We start from the raw sequence: 16,037 nt of genomic DNA, 5'->3' as shown, positions 1-16,037 counted from the left end.
TCCAGGGGCAGTCCAAGGTCTATAGCCAGTGAGCAAAGAGGGTCCAAGGCACCAAAACCAAATCACAGTCCAGGTATCGCAGGTCAGAGGTTCAGAAGCTGAAGTCAGGGGGTCCAGAAGCCGAAGTGGCTGCTAGAACATCAGGTAAGTGACTAGTTGCTTCCACAAAGCCTCCTCCCAAAGCCCACAGCTATATAGCCCTCTGCTGTCTGTTGCCCATTTGGGCTAATTGCTGGCTCAGAGAGGCAGCCAGGATCCTGCTGAGACTCAAGCACCCTCACTCCTAGAAGGGCCAGAATCTTTTCAAAACTCAGGGCTCAGGGAGCGTCTTGCTCGTGAGCGTGCCGCCCTCCTCCGATCCCTGAGGTCCTGACGAAGGCGGTCACGCACACGAGCCACCCGAGAGGGCGAGGCAGGGGGGCTTGGATCTTCTCCAGCAGGAGGCAGGGGCACTGGTGCAGGTGGCAGGGGCACCGTTTCTTCTGCAGGCTCCGCTTCTTCTGCAGGGTCCCCAGTACCCATGACAGAATGCGGAGGCATGTTGCTAAAAATCAGTGAGAAATGTTGACGTTGTCAGTGTCGCACTTGTTGGATTTCTTATCAGTTACTGATATTCAGAATTTTTAGTTTGGCTCTGTCACTTCCTGAACATGTCTAACAATGTCTGTTTTGTGTTCCCAGAGAATAGCTGCGATTAAGCAGTCCCTGGAGGCCCAAAACATCAGTTTTTTCTTGCGAGAAGGGCACTGGATCTTAGTGACCCTGGACAGCTCTGATTCAGGTACTGCAAACACTGGTTTCGATATTCAGTGGAGTCTTCTGGAGGGAGAATGTCCTCCTGATACCTAAAACATTAATGCTGAACTCTGACGTGGCAGCCCGTGCATTTATACGGAATCCCATCAAAGAATGTTGAAAATTAGGGTTTGTAGAATCTTTCGGGATCAAGTGCCGTGTTCTACTGGAGAAAGTTTTCCTTCCAGATGTTTCGTTCTCAGCTGCGGAGAACATCCTCAGTGGCGTTGCAGCCGGAGCAGGCGCTCAGACCTTCTTGGCTGCTGTGCATTGAGTGGGGCCAGGGCTGCTGGAGAGCTGCTATTTGTAGGCTGGAGGGGGTGTGATGAAAGGGCAATTGGTTTGTGGATGTGCCCATTGTTTGGTGGGGCTTCCTGGAAAGGTAGTGATAAGGAAACTGGCTGTTGAATGTGACCATTGTTCTGTGTTAATTGCTGGGAAGGTTGGAAGGGGTTTGAAGATAAGGAAGATGGTTGTTGACTGTGCTGATTGTTCTATGGAATTTGCTGGTTGTTCTGAGACTTTCTGCAATTTATAGCCTGTAGGGTGTTTTGCAGAGCTGGGTACCAAGATTGGTGGATGAAAATGCCTTCTTCCTTTCTGTTAAAATTGTGCTGGTGTTTGTAAATCTCAATAGCTTCTCTGTTCAGGCGGGTATGATAATGTGAGACTGTAGAAAGGACTTCAGTTCTTTCAAAGTGGATGACGTGGTCTCCTTCTTGAAGTGCATGTTCAGCTACAGCTGATTTTTCTGGCTGAAACAAGCGACAGTGTCTCTTGTGTTCGGTGAGACAGGTGTTGATACTGCGTTGGGTAGTGCCAATGTAGACTGCACCACAGGAGCAGGGTATTTTGTAGACTCCAGGGGTTGAAAGTGGATCTCTCATATCTTTGGCCGAGCGCAGCATGTGGCGGATCTGTTGTGTGGGCTTGAAGACTGTGTCAACATTATGGCGTTTGAGAATTTTGCCAATGCGGTCGGTGACAGATTTTATGTAGGGCAGGAAGGCTGTACCCACATTTGTGTGTGGCTCGGGATTTGGTGTGGATGGTCTCCTGGGATGGAGGGCTCTTCTAATTTCTTGTTGGGAGTATCCATTGGCCTGCAGTGACTGGTTGAGGTGGTGTAGTTCCTGTTGGAGTTGGCTTGGTTCACAGATGCGTGATGCACGGTAAATGAGGGTTTTTACAACTGTACGTTTTTGGCGGGGATGATGATTGGAATTATTTTTTAGATAGCGATCGGTGTGTGTGGGTTTCCTGAATACAGTGTGGCCGAGCGCCTGCTCCGGCTGCAACGCCACTGAGGATGTTCTCTGCAACGCCACTGAGGATATTCTCCGCAGCTGAGAACGAAACGTCTGGAAGGAAAACTTTCTCCAGTAGAACACGGCACTTGATCCCGAAAGATTCTACAAACCCTAATGATGTTACCAGCCGTGAAAACCTGAAATCTTTGATAATGTTGATAGTTTGGTAGGAAATCTGCTTTTTTTGCTAAAATCCAGAACTGAGAAGATAGATTTTAAAAACAGTCTGGCCGTTTTCCCACTGACCTTACTCCGGAGCGACGTCCCTCTTCACCACGCAGCGTCTGCGCGGATTTCCCACCAACTGCTGCACACAACCAGGAAGAGCCGCGGCTTTTGCGTCGCAGATGTAAACTGGTTTTTAGCGGCTTACATCTGCGACGCAAAAGCCGCGGCACTTCCTGGTTGCGCGCAGCAGTTGGTGGGAAATCCACGCAGACGCTGCGCGGTGAAGAGGGACGTCGCTCCGGAGTAAGGTCAGTGGGAAAACGGCCTCTGTGTGTAAAGATGAGGCAAATGCCTGGACTGGAAAGATTCAGACCCTGACCCTAATCATATTAGGAGCCCAAAAAAAATTGGTGGAAATGAAGAGAATCTTTTTTTTTTTTTTAAATGTGCAAGTTGGAGTATCAGTCCCATTTGTTTCATTGGAACCAGAGAGCTCTTCTGCCGTCAGGCAAACAATTCTATCCCAGAATATGGAAGGAGGGCAAGAACATAAGAGAAGCCATGTTGGATCAGCCTATCCAGTCCAACAGTTTGTGTCATACAGTTGCTAAAACCCAGATGCTGTCAGGCCCTGACCTGAATAGCCCAGGCAAGCCCAGTGTCAGAAGCTAAGCAGGGCCGACCCTGGCAAGTACTTGGACGGGAGACCTCCAAGGAATACCAGGGCTGGGATGCAGAGGCAGGCATTAGAAAACCACCTCTGTGAATGTCCAAGCCCCAGTAGGAGTTGCCAGAAGTCAACCATGATTTCCAGGCATGCACACACACACACACACACACACAAAATTAAAAAAAAAATCAAAACAGGTGCCATCAGGAAGTTCTCCAACAGGACCGGAAGTTCAGCCCTCCCACTGATGCCCCCCAAGCACCAAGAATACAGAGCTTCATTGGATCTTAGTGCTTTGAATTCCATCAGTCATATTGAAGCATGACGTCCTGGAAAAAGTTCAGATCCCCAAGGACAAGACTCAGCCATAAAAACTATACTAACTGCAGTGCTGCTTGCACTTTCAATAGGTCTTAAAACTGTTTCTGAAGCTCATTTTTATTATGCAAAATGGATAGGATCTTGTGAATCCATGACACTAGTGGAGGATCTTTCTTTTGATAGACAGAATAGAACAAAGCAGGGGTCCAGTAGCACCTTTAAGACCAACAAAGTTTTATTCAGAATGTCAGCTTTCGTGTGCATGCAGACTTCTTCAGACGAGGAATGAGGTAGATTTGATAGGAGTCTTCCCCAATGAAAGAACCTTTCTGAGTTGTCTTCTTGCCAAGGGGAAGTCTTCTTCTGTTGGAAAAAAGGGGCCATTTTCCCACTGACCTTACTCCGGAGCGACATCCCTCTTCACCGCGCAGCGTCTGCGCGGATTTCCCACCAACTGCTGCACACAACCAGGAAGTGCCGCGGCTTTTACGTCGCAGATGTAAACCGCTAAAAAAAAGTTTACATCTGCGATGCAAAAGCCGCAGCTCTTCCTGGTTGTGCACAGCAGTTGGTGGGAAATCCGCGCAGACGCTGCGTGGTGAAGAGGGACGTCGCTCCGGAGTAAGGTCAGTGGGAAAACGGCCAGGGTCTGTCCTAGGACAGTTCTATGGGATGCAGCCCAATGTATGTTAGTGTGAGTTTTTGATGCCAGAGAAAGAGTCACTTATTCAGCTTAAGATGCTTCAAACATCATGCTTTGTGCAATACATCTGTTTCACCCACTAGTCGAAAACCCAAACAATCTCACTGTTTTTAATTTAATTAATAAATGGAGTCATCGCTTTCCTCAAGTCATCAAATGTAAATAACTGCACCTCTCCCTGTGTGTTCAGTGATGCACTGAGGTCCTTTGGGCGTGAAGAAATAAGTGTGATGAGCAATCCAGGTCCTTCAAATGAAAGATGAAAAAAGGCCAATCTTATCGTCGTGCTCCTTCCATTTCAGATTCTCAGACTCTTGGAGGAGGTGGAGGCTACTGGGCGATCATCGCTCTTTTCGTGATCTCACTAGTGGTTGTGGGCGCGATCATTATATACAAGTTTAAAAGGCAAGCAGTCTGTGATTTACTGTGGTATGTACCATGTATGTTGTCAATAGATTGTCTTGTATGGAATGCAGAGCTCTCTGAGGCATTTTGAAGGCTGCAGACCTTTATCTCCTTCTTTGAGAGATTTTGCATTTCCAAGAGGATGGCGTTGAGTTCTGTCCATGGGAGAACCTGAAGAAGTAACATTGTTTTGGCCCTCGGGCTAAGGACCTACGACCTGATGGTTTCCCAGCAGCAGGGAAAAGACCAGCAAACCGCCCCCCTCCCCGGATTGGGATGCAAAGACAGGGATCGAGCCCTGCCCCATCAGTTCATAGGCTTCCCAATCCCCAGGTCCCATAGGCTTCCCAATCCCCAGGTTTTTTGAGGTAGAGGTGCCACATTTTCAGTATAGCATCTGGTGCCTCTCCCCAAAATACCTCCCAAGTTTCAAAAGAATTGGACCAGGGGGTCCAATTCTATGAGCCCCAAAAGAAGGTGCCCTTATCCTTCATTATTTTCTATGGAAGGAAGGCATTTTAAAAGGTGTGCTGTCCCTTTAAATATGATGGCCAGAACTCCCTTGGAGTTCAATTATGCTTTTCACAGCCTTGCTCCTGGCTCCGCCCCATGTCTCCTGGCCCCACCCCCAAAGTCTCCTGGCCCCACCCCCAAAGTCCCCAGATATTTCTTGAATTGGACGTGGCAACCCCATCAGTTCAGTTCAGCTGAATGTTTGCAGAGAGCTGAGTGATTTTGCTCTCCTCAAGGCCTTGAATTCAGCACAGCTCCTGAACCTTTCTGAGGGCTCCCCCTCTTGCTCCCCACCTACCTTTTCCATTGAACAGTAGGTGCAGCTGCAGAACAATCCCTGGATTAGGAGAGCGGGCAGCCAGCCACCCACCAGAGGCTTTGCCACGCTCCCAGCAGCTCTCATTAACCCCTGGAGAACTCCACGCCACCCTGTCTCCACTTCTTATGCAATTCTGGGGTGGTGGGTGGCTTGCTGGCCTTTGGACTGTGGAGGAGGGGTGGCCAAGGAGTGTTAAAATAAACAGAGTTTGCAAGCACACACTTTTGTGATCTCACTGGGGCTTTACGCACAGGAGAGCCCCAGGTTAGCAAGGCCTACTTGGGCTGGCTGGATCTCTAGCCAGCTCAAGCAGGCCTCGCTCACCCGGGGCTCTCTGTTCTTGTGTCAGGTTGCTTTTGACTGGTGGGGGGGGCCCGCATATGCTAATGAGTTATGCTAATGAGCTCTACCACCTATTTGTCTACAAAACAACCCCTGCTCTGCTCCATCAAAATGCTGTAGCAGAGTGGAACTTCTCCAGACAAGGACAAAACTTCCTGTCTCTGCCAAAAAGCCAGCACAGCGGAGTGCCCACCGGGGGGTCCCACAACAACCATTAGCACTGCTTAGTGGAGGCTCTAGTGTGATTTAATAGTGATCTGTTCTTCATGACAGTGTCAGACTGAAAAAGCACAGCAGCCAGTTCTTCTCCACGTTCAGCACAGTTTTTCTTCATGTAATCATGCAATACTTGGCACTGGAAATGCAGACACAGATGAACCTATGAAGCTGCCTTCTACTGAATCAGACCCTTGGTCCATCCAAGTCAGTATTGTCTTCTCAGACTGGCAGCGGCTCTCCAGGGTCTCAAGCGGAGGTTTTTCAAGCCTGTTTGCCTGGACCCTTTTAGTTGGAGATGCCGGGGATTGAACCTGGGACCTTCTGCTTCCCAAGCAGATGCTCTACCACTGAGCCACCGTCCCTCCCCTGCTCTCCAGGGTCTCAAGCGGAGGTTTTTCACACCTGTTTGCCTGGACCCTTTTTTGGAGATGCCGGGGATTGAACCTGGGACCTTCTGCTTCCCAAGCAGATGCTCTACCACTGAGCCACCGTCCCTCCCCTGCTCTCCAGGGTCTCAAGCGGAGGTTTTTCACACCTGTTTGCCTGGACCCTTTTTTGGAGATGCCGGGGATTGAACCTGGGACCTTCTGCTTCCCAAGCAGATGCTCTACCACTGAGCCACCGTCCCTCCCCTGCTCTCCAGGGTCTCAAGCGGAGGTTTTTCACACCTGTTTGCCTGGACCCTTTTTTGGAGATGCCGGGGATTGAACCTGGGACCTTCTGCTTCCCAAGCAGATGCTCTACCACTGAGCCACAGCCCCATTCATGGCTCTCCAGGGTCTCAAGCGGAGGTTTTTCACACCTATTTGCCTGAACCCTTTTTGGAGATGCCGGGAACCTGGGACCTTCTGCTTTCCAAGCAGATGCTCTACCACTGAGCCACCGTCCCTCCCCTAAAATAGGGGATAGGAACTAGAGAATGGGTTTACTGATCCATGTATGTTCCTAGACGCTGTGCTCTCAAATGTAGTAGCAATGGAATAATTTCAGATTACTGTGATGTTTGTTCTGTCCAGATATATTTCTGGGATTTACTTGCTGCTGTCTCCCTGGCTTCAGTGACAACGCTCCTTTTGCACAAATGATGCTCTAAGCATTAAACCTCATTTAGCCCTCAGGACTGGCTTCATTCTAACATCCAGAATGGGTTTAATTTCTACCACTGATAATGTGGTGGTCACCCTTAATGCTATCATATTATATTGCAAAGAAATGTTGTTGCATGAGCTGGATGTGGACGTAAAGCTGTAAACTTCCAAAAGGAATGTTGTAAAGGTACAATCCATATTCATCCCAATCCATGGGTCACAAAAGGCCCACCACTCATTTTCTTTCCCATTAGTAGGTTCAACAACAACTGCAAAGTTGCACAAGCACGTGAAATAGATGTGAAGGCAGATCCCCCATGGCTGCTTCTGTATGTGCCTCTCCCTCAGCTGAATCCTACTGATAACTGAAATTCTGGACTCTCTAGGAAATTGCCAGGCAGAAACGTCTATGCTCAGATGCAGAACGAAAAAGAGCAGGAAATGACCAGCCCTGTGAACCAAAGGGAGGACACTCAAAATATCATCCAGGGGGAGGAATTCATTGATGACGATCTAGACTGTCAGACACTAGGAAACGCAAGAGGTAAGAACCCTGCCTCTTCTCTTACTCACAGATTCCTTTGCAGCTCTCAAAAGGTTTGTTGGTAACCCACAGCATCAGCTCCTGTGTCACTGAGGCATCCACACAATACAAGCCCACCTGTGGCAGCACATGGAGAATCCCAGAGCGGCGTGGAAAAAATATGGAAACTCATAACGTTGGCAGTGAAGGCTTTAAATCACAGCTTATTGATTAGAGAGGTTTTGTCTGTCAGTAACTGGAGTTTTTAAATGGCTTATTTTTTAAATTAACTCATACCTTGACAGAACAGTTGTTTGACTTTATTGACTCAGCTGTTTCGAAACTCGCATCCAGTGCACCAACAGATCAGATACAAAGCACTCTTTCCCTTCATTATGCTACGCTCATTCCAGATCTAGAACCGTATGTTTTTAATAGGGATTGAAACTTGATAATTTCTAACCAGTATTTGGATTTTTTTAAACTATACGCGGCCCTGACTTTATATAATTTTCCCTACGTCTGGCTCTTAGTTGATGAACCACAAGGAAACGAGCAGGCTTGAAAGCAAAGATACAAATGTCATCTCAGATACATGATTGTACTATAGATGTCCGTCAGATCAGCATTTACTCATCTTTTTACAAGTGAGATGTGCTGGCCCTTGTTCAGCAAACAATGGACACTGTCAGTCCCCCTGGGATGTGAGAGGAGTCTGGCCGCCACCTCTGTCGCCCCATTGATCATCAGGGTTGATACGCTGGTCTAGCTGGCTTGGTGGGCGTTGCCTTCCTCACTCACTGCTCCGTGTCTGTCTTTCTTTGATCAAGGGCATATGATTCAGCCCTTCATTGCAAAAGTGTGTGACAAAAATCTGCCTTTGACTTCCTACTCTCAGGGGATGAAAGCCACGCTTGTGGGAAGATGTACTCGGGAAAGGAGAAAGTGGCCTGAATGGGAAGGGCAGGGGTTGTTTTCAGTTGCTAAACGCAGGGAGGTGGGCAGGCCGCAAAAAAATCCTGAAGTCCAGAACGTTCCTGGCTTTAGCAGACCAAATCCCAAATTCCCACTTTGCTTAACTGAGCTGGAAGCTCTTTTAGAAAATTAATCCGGACAGTTCTTTGGGGTGGAGGGTGATTTAGGTGTAATCTGTCAGATACCCAAATGCAGGCGATGAATTATTTGACAAAAAGATTCGGTGTAAGGAAAATATTAAAGCGTAGCCTTCAAGAACTGTTCAAGGGCAGCCCCAAACATAGCACGTTCTGATCTCAAGTAGAATCCCTGAAAAATTTCAGTCGTTTGGTTAAGTGGTCGGCAAGCCTTGTGTAGCGTCTTGTGCTTGATTAAAGCACCGCACAGCCATGCAGCAATGGCGACCAGGGGAAGTCCCTTGGTCACCCTGCACAGCACGGGAAAAGACTCCGCCTACCAAGATCAGTGGTGGGAAGTTTGGCCAGGATGGGACTGGCCAGCTAGAGGGCTGTTCCGGGTCTAATGTATATAAAGCGGGTCCCGGCCCACGTTGCCCTGTTCTGTGATGTACCATCCATTAAAGCATGTTGCCTTCAGCACGTCTCGTCTCTGAGTACATTACACCTTGCCACTCGGGGACTGCTCCAAACAAAAATCAGTTTTGGCATTCACCCTAGTCAGGTGCTTACAAAATTTGCAAGTTCTTTTTCAAGCACCCAACAAGGACACTTTGAGTCCCGCCAACAGAAATGAGCACACCCCCCTCCTTACTGCCCAGGCTACAAAAGCTTACCTTTGAAAGCGGGTGGAAGCAACAGAGAAGGGACCTTTTGGTGCCTGTCCTTCTTGCATTGACGTATTTTCTGTTGTCCCCCTGGGGCCATCATTTTCTGTCTGAGAAGTTACTAGTAAGAAGGGCAAGAGAACTGCAAATCCTGTAATCAGCAGGAAATTTCAGCCATGGAATATAGAGAAGGTGTAAATGAAAGAAGGATGGGTTCCAGTCTGTTCTCTCTTTTGCTTATCAAGCCTTCCTTGCTTTTAATATTCCCTTTATCTCCAAGAATGGTAACGTTTTGTTGCTGTGGAAAGAAAGAAAAGTGACCAGGAGGTCTGGTGAGGGATGAAGTGGTGGAGAAAAGCCTTATAAAAAGAGCTCTGCTGGATCAGACTCTAATTCAGCATCCTGTTCCACACAGTGTCCCACCAGTTCCTCCGGAGGACCACCACAGGGCATAGAGACCGAGGCCTTTGCCTGAGGGTTTCTCCTAGCATTTCTGTGAGGAACAGATTCCAAGCAGTTGGAGCTGCATTCTAAGCACACACACTGCCAATTCAAACTCTGCAGGCATTATAGCAACCCTTTTTGCTTCTCACAAAATTCCTTGGATGTATCCTCACAGCAACTGTCTCCAAAATTACACCAAAATTTTGCTTTAGGTGAAATTTATTGGGACATTAGGAGTGTGTTAAACCCCTTGAGAAATGTTATCTGTTTTCCTTTGAAATTCCTTATTTAAGGAAGCACCCCCCCCCTTTTTTTTTTTTTGCTTTATAGTGTCACTTTAGGTGACCTTCAGTGGCAACTTTTCTCAAGGACCAACCTCAGCGAAGACAAGAAGAATCCAAACGGAATGGGCTGCTATCCGCTCAGTTTTAGAGGCCAACCCAGAATTGGACACTCTGGTCACTATAGCTGGAAAGCAAAGACCTCCAAGGCTGTGATTGGCTGTTAATTAGGAAAGATGTTCAGAACCAGGATTTCTCACACTCCTTCTGCCCCAAAGTCAGATGTAATGACTATCATAATTACTTCTGTTTCGTCTGGCGACGCTTCGGTTAGTTAGCCTGCATCTGCATTCCAAGATGTGCAGCATAAGCATCTAAACTGCAAGGCATGGAGCAGATATAAACAGGCATTTGTGATGTTTGTATAGGCTGGTGGCCCAAGACAAAAATGGCAGGAGGGGAACAGTTTGGAAGCTCCTCATCCACCCTCCAAATCTCCCAGGATTCCATGAACTCTCAGGGGTTTGACACCATTGGCCCTCCCTGCCCTGGGGGCTGCCCTAGGCCTCCTGCGGTGGTGGGAGACCTCCCACAAGCAGCCACAACTGCTGCTCCATCAGCCTGTGTGAGAATAGGGTTGCCAATCCCCAGGTGGGGGCAGGGGATCCCCCGGTTTGGAGGCCCTCCCCCCGCTTCACGGTCATCAGAAAGTGGGGGGAGGCAAGGGAAATGTCTGCTGGGAACTCTGTTATTCCCTGTGGAGATATATTCCCATAGAAAATAATGGAGAATTGATCTGCGGGTATCTGGGGCTCTGGGGGGGGTGCTGTTCTTTGGGATAGAGGCACCAAATTTTCGCTATAGCATCTAGTGCCTCTCCCCAAAATACCCCCCAAGTTTCAAAAAGATTGGACCAGGGGGTCCAATTCTTTGAGCCCCAAAAGAAGGTGCCCCTATCCTTCATTATTTCCTATGGAAGGAAGGCATTGAAAAGGTGTGCAGTCCCTTTAAATGTGATGGCCAGAACTCCCTTTGGAGTTCAATTATGCTTGTCACAGCCTTGACCTTGGCTCCACCCCTAATGTCTCCTGGCTCCACCCCCAAAGTTTCCTGGCTCCACCCCCAAAGTCCCCAGATATTTCTTGAGTTGGACTTGGCAACCCTGTGTGAGAAAAAGGAATGTAACCATCACCACTGGTACAGCGGCGGGCCTTTCACTTCCAGGATTCCCCCAGAAGTGACGTCACACCATTGCAGTGACAGTGGCCCTTCCATGTCCCCCTCCGCTCCTGCTGGTTGCCAGCCACAGTTAGCAAGTCGCAATCCTCCATTTGATACTTTCTCCTGGCAGAGAAATGGGCAAGGAGTCAGGAAGACGCCTCTGCTAGAAGACTGGAGCCCCAGGATCCGTGCTCTTTTAAAAAAAAACTTGGTGCCAAGCGGTATAATTCCTGGCTTTTCCCTGACCTTCCCACTCACATAAGTCGTAAACCCACTCTGGGTCTGTGTGTTCACACGTGCGTGTCATGTGTTCATCTGAATGTAAAAGCATGTTGCAATGTGTGCCCCCCACACCAAGTTACAAAAACCAGCCTGTTACATAACCCACTGGTAAGGCCGCCTCTGAGCAAGTCCAAAGGGCAGATTACTTTAGCCCTCCCCTCCCCCCCACAGGTGTGTTTTTAGCTTGTATGAGCAGCCTGGGCGTGTGGGTAGGATTTGAATCACAGTCTGCTTTCTCAAACTGAGAAGCAGTTTTATTACGAAAGATGAAACTAGAACACATACTTGGAAAACAGCTCTTGTGTCTAGTGAGTTCCAGTGTCTGGAAATTAATATAAACCTGAGTCAAGCTAAATCACAGCGCAAGGCAGTGGTGCAAACGCATCTCCAGTCCCCCTGCTGGGCCCTTTGCAGAAAAACCTGGGGCCCCATGGGTGGCCACGGCATCTGAGCAACAGCATCCAACAAAGAACAATGGAAAATGCCACCTTTTAAACCTTCCTGCATGCTTTGCTTGACCCCTTCCCTGATCCAGATGCAGGGCTTCTGCCCTTGGAGGAGATGCCGCCAAACTCTTCCCCAGTATGATTAGCTGTCATGTGATGTACCTTGACACTCCAGACCACAGAGCATGTCTTACAATAGACATCTCTCCTCCCCACCCACCCCCCTTGGCAGGTAAGTCAAATGGCTGTCCCTGAGTTGAAATCCAGTCCCTGCTTCCTCTTGACTTTCTGGCACATTTGATTGCCCTCGTCTTGTGGAAACGATTGTCTCTGAATCCACAGAGAGAGAAGGAGAGAGAGAGAGAGACTCCTCTCACATTATTATCACTTATAGCATTATTTTCTGCTTTGCCTGATCCCGTTTCCATGTCTCAGTCGTTTCTGTTCCTCTCTTCCCCCATCCTCTGTCATCTACCCATTCATCCTACGTCTGCTGGCTCAGTTTGGGATCCCACCCCTGATTTTCCATTCTCAAGCTAAAACGACGATTCACAACTACCCCAATAATAATACAATCTGTAATATTATGTGTTTGTTCCACTCAATCGGTTGGTATTTTTCCACCTGGAGAGCTTCCCAATTACTGCTCATGTTTGACTGTTCCTTCTATGCTTTTATGTTGATGCTCCTTAATGCCCGACCATCTAGAATTTTACACAAGAGGTATATTAAGACACCATACAGTATGTGACTGTGGTGCGGGTAATATAGACCCCGTGTATCACATGACCTTTGAATGTAATTATTTTTATGAGCCTAGTCTTCCTTTGCTCCAAAATATAGATCGTATGGAACCATTACCTCTTTTATTAGAAGATAAGAGTGGACCTATCACTCTTTTAGCAGTGAAATTTTATGTACCTGTGATAGATTTTCACAGCCGTTCAAATGGGATCTAGCCTTTCCTGTATTTTAGTAATCTGTTTAAAACCAATGTTAAGAAGTGGTATGAGGTAGATAAATAGATAGAAACAGAATTAATTTCTTCGAAGTTCTTAAAAGAATTGCCTAGAAGTCACTTTTAGCCCTCTGTGTGTGTGTGTATGTATATATGTGTGTATATATGTGTGTGTGTATGTATGTATATATGTAGAATATATATATGTATATATATACACACATATATACAGAACCATTTTGGTGTAGTGGTTAAGGGCGTGGACTCTTATCTGGGAGAAGCGGGTTTGATTCCCCACTCCTCCACTTGCACCTGCTGGAATGGCCTTGGGTCAGCCATAGCTCTGGCAGAGGTTGTCCTTGAAAGGGCAGCTGTGTGAGAGCCCTCAGCCCCACCCACCTCACAGGGTGTCTGTTGTGGGGGGAGAAGATATAGGAGATTGTAAGCCGCTCTGAGTCTGATTCAGAGAGAAGGGGGGGTATAAATCTGCAATTCTTCATATATATATATATATATATATATATACATACACATACACACACACACACACATACATACACACTTTGGTGCTGAACACCAGCCAAAACAAGGATGGTTTGCACCCCCCTCAGAAGATGTTGAGGAATTATTTTAAATTTAAAATTGAGTCTGAGCAGCTGGTCCAGAGAGGAAATGGTGAATCTTAGAGGTGCCAGAGAGGACGGAATTGCCTGTCAATCTCTTATTACTGATTTTTTTAAAAACTAAACTAAAAATTAACATCTTGGTGTGAGTGAGTCCACCTCAGATTTTCTTTTCCCCTGAGTAGAATCCCTTCTTCATTGGCTAATCAGAGGATACAAAGAGCTTGATGTCCCCACTGCTTTTCCAGGTTTAGAGACGTTCTGTTCTTCTGACAGTCCTGGGAGGCCGCTGGTAGCTTAAGAACATGGCAGCCTCAACCTTAGCTGAATGAGAAATGGCTGCAGGTTTCTGGCCTATCATTGCAGATTGGGAAGCTTGAAATAATTTGGGGATCCCAGCTCATCAGTTTAGGAAGGGAATGAAGGCTTCCCCCGACCCCCCAGGTCGGCTTTACTGCTGTTGGGGAGCAGCTTGTCTACCCCGGCTGAAGGATGCCCACATCCAGCTAGTAGGGCCTGTGGACTACAGAAACATCTGAGCTATTCCATTCATTCTTTTTGTTGAATTTCTGTGATGGGGAGCCTCCTTTGTGCTGACTGGGATTTGAAATACTTTGTGAGAAATTCATGGGTTTTCAGAAAAGCTCTGGTACTGTGCAGATCCTTACCTGTGCCCCTTTCTCACCCACAAGAGAGATGATAGGCACAACATTTTTCTCCTTGGACTGCACATTGTGACAAATGGCTTTTCCGCATGCTCATTTTCCTTGCTTGTAAATTCATTTCGGGGGGGGGGGGGGCGTGCGTATGTTCTGCATGTGTTTGACTCCCTCTGGTGGTTGATTTGATACTACACTGGTTTATGTCTGGCATAAAAATCTGCAGTTTAAATCTGCAGGGAGATATGCTAGAGCTAAACCACTAAAGGGAGCAAAACACATGCACAACAGAAACACCTCCCCTCCCAAAGAACTAGGGACTTAGAAGCGAGGAAAATGAGAATGTGGAAGAGCCCAACGCTGAGTTTTCTGTTCTCTTTTTTCATAACTTTGGAAATTTTTGCAGTGCCATGTTTCCAGTCTCACCCATCCACTTCTTTTGTTTTCTTATATATTTTATGTTGTCTACTTTACGCCACCCCCACCTTGGAACTCCTCCACACCTTTACCTTGCAGTGGCTCCTTCTGGGAGAGGTGGAAACTTGACCAGCTACAGAGTTCCTTTATTGCTGATGGCAGTCAGTGTCCAATCCCAGGTCAGTGTCGTCTTGAAAGGGAGCCTGCGGTCCCCTCCTCCACCCTCACCTGATCCCTTTCAGCCACTTGACGATCTCACTTGCCCCGAATCCTAGGAATGCACCACAAGGCATCCAGTGCCAGTATTGTTCTCACACTGTGACTCCGAACTGCTGCACCGCTTTAATCTGATCTGATTTTATTAAGACCGTCATCTCATTCTGGTGGAGTTATTCTGGAAGAAATGTGGTGGCGGGGGAGGGGTTAATGTTGAAACCTGTGCTTTGCTAACCTTGGTGCTTTCTCTTCCTCCATTCCTTAGGCAATCTCGCAGGCGTGGTTCTGAGCATTAATTCCAGGGAGATGCACAGTTACCTGGTTAGCTGACGTTCACAACCGAATACATAGACAAGGCTCTTCTTCCACTGGGTCCCTCCTTTTCCCTCTGAAGATGTAACTATGGGTGGGAAAGAAGATCCTTAAATTGTCTTGAAGACAGATGCAGCTGTGTGTCTCTTGGAAGAGGGGGAGATCAGACACCTGGTGTTCATGGCTGATGACTTTTTTTTTACACTTCAAACTAAGATAGCAGATCTGTAGCCCTAGACACACTTGCAACCCTTTGTTCTGTCTCCCCCCTCCCCTTTAGTTCTTGGACTACATTTAATCCAATACATACAGCACTTAGCTCACTGTGGTGGTGTCAAGTAGAAGGCTTTAGTGCTTGAGCCATGAAGACCGGGCTTAAAGGTGGTTGGCCAGCTGGAAGAGAAATCTGATGGAAACGGCAAACTGGGATTGTTGGGTCTGCCTCAGCAGAAGAGATGTTTTTTGCCCTGTCGTACCGCTTTGGCCCCAGCTCAGATCCAGAGTGCAACACCTGCTTCAGAACATCATATAAGGTGATGCTAAAGTGAGGGAAATGTCTCACTGCTTCTTCTGTATGTCTGTTTCCACATCCAGGAGCACCCAGGTTTGCTTTCTGCCCTGTCCGGATGGGTTCTTTCCCATCCAGACTCCAGTCACCCTTCTGTAAGACAGTCTCGTTAGATGACCTGGTAGTTGCAACCCACATAATTATATAGTCTACAGCTTGGGCTGCCTTACCTTCTTTTGGTCTCCAAAACAGCAAGTGTAATTATACTTTTTTTATTTCTGTAACCTTTTTTGTATCTTTTTAAACTTTCTATTTTTATAGCGATACAAGCATTCCTGTCTCAGGATCGTGCTGTCAAAGCCGCGTGTTTCAAACTCTCTCTCTTCTTCTTTTCCTGTTTCTACTGTGGGGTTGAACAAATGGAAAGATATATATATATATCACTGCCTTGGATGTGTTTGACAATCTGGTGAATTAAATTTGAGAATTAACTCCATTTAAATGCTTGCACTTTCCTGAAATCCTGCCCTCGCAG

General features: G+C 47.3%; 1 protein-coding gene across 1 annotated transcript in view; it reads left to right on the top strand.

The window, feature by feature from the left end:
- Positions 1-15,429, top strand: part of SORCS2 (sortilin related VPS10 domain containing receptor 2) — a 253,072-nt gene extending 237,643 nt beyond the window's left edge. The window contains exons 24-28 of the mRNA XM_060253784.1: positions 682-781; positions 4,270-4,372; positions 7,240-7,397; positions 14,566-14,645; positions 14,948-15,429. Of these exons, the coding sequence (XP_060109767.1) occupies positions 682-781; positions 4,270-4,372; positions 7,240-7,397; positions 14,566-14,645; positions 14,948-14,971 (465 nt within the window). The 3' untranslated portion in view covers positions 14,972-15,429. The remainder of the gene's footprint in view (positions 1-681; positions 782-4,269; positions 4,373-7,239; positions 7,398-14,565; positions 14,646-14,947) is intronic.
- The last annotated feature ends 608 nt before the right edge of the window (positions 15,430-16,037 follow it).

Source organism: Heteronotia binoei, chromosome 14, assembly GCF_032191835.1.
Source record: "Heteronotia binoei isolate CCM8104 ecotype False Entrance Well chromosome 14, APGP_CSIRO_Hbin_v1, whole genome shotgun sequence".
NCBI lineage: Eukaryota > Metazoa > Chordata > Lepidosauria > Squamata > Gekkonidae > Heteronotia > Heteronotia binoei.
This window is presented reverse-complemented; position numbering and strand designations above follow the sequence as displayed.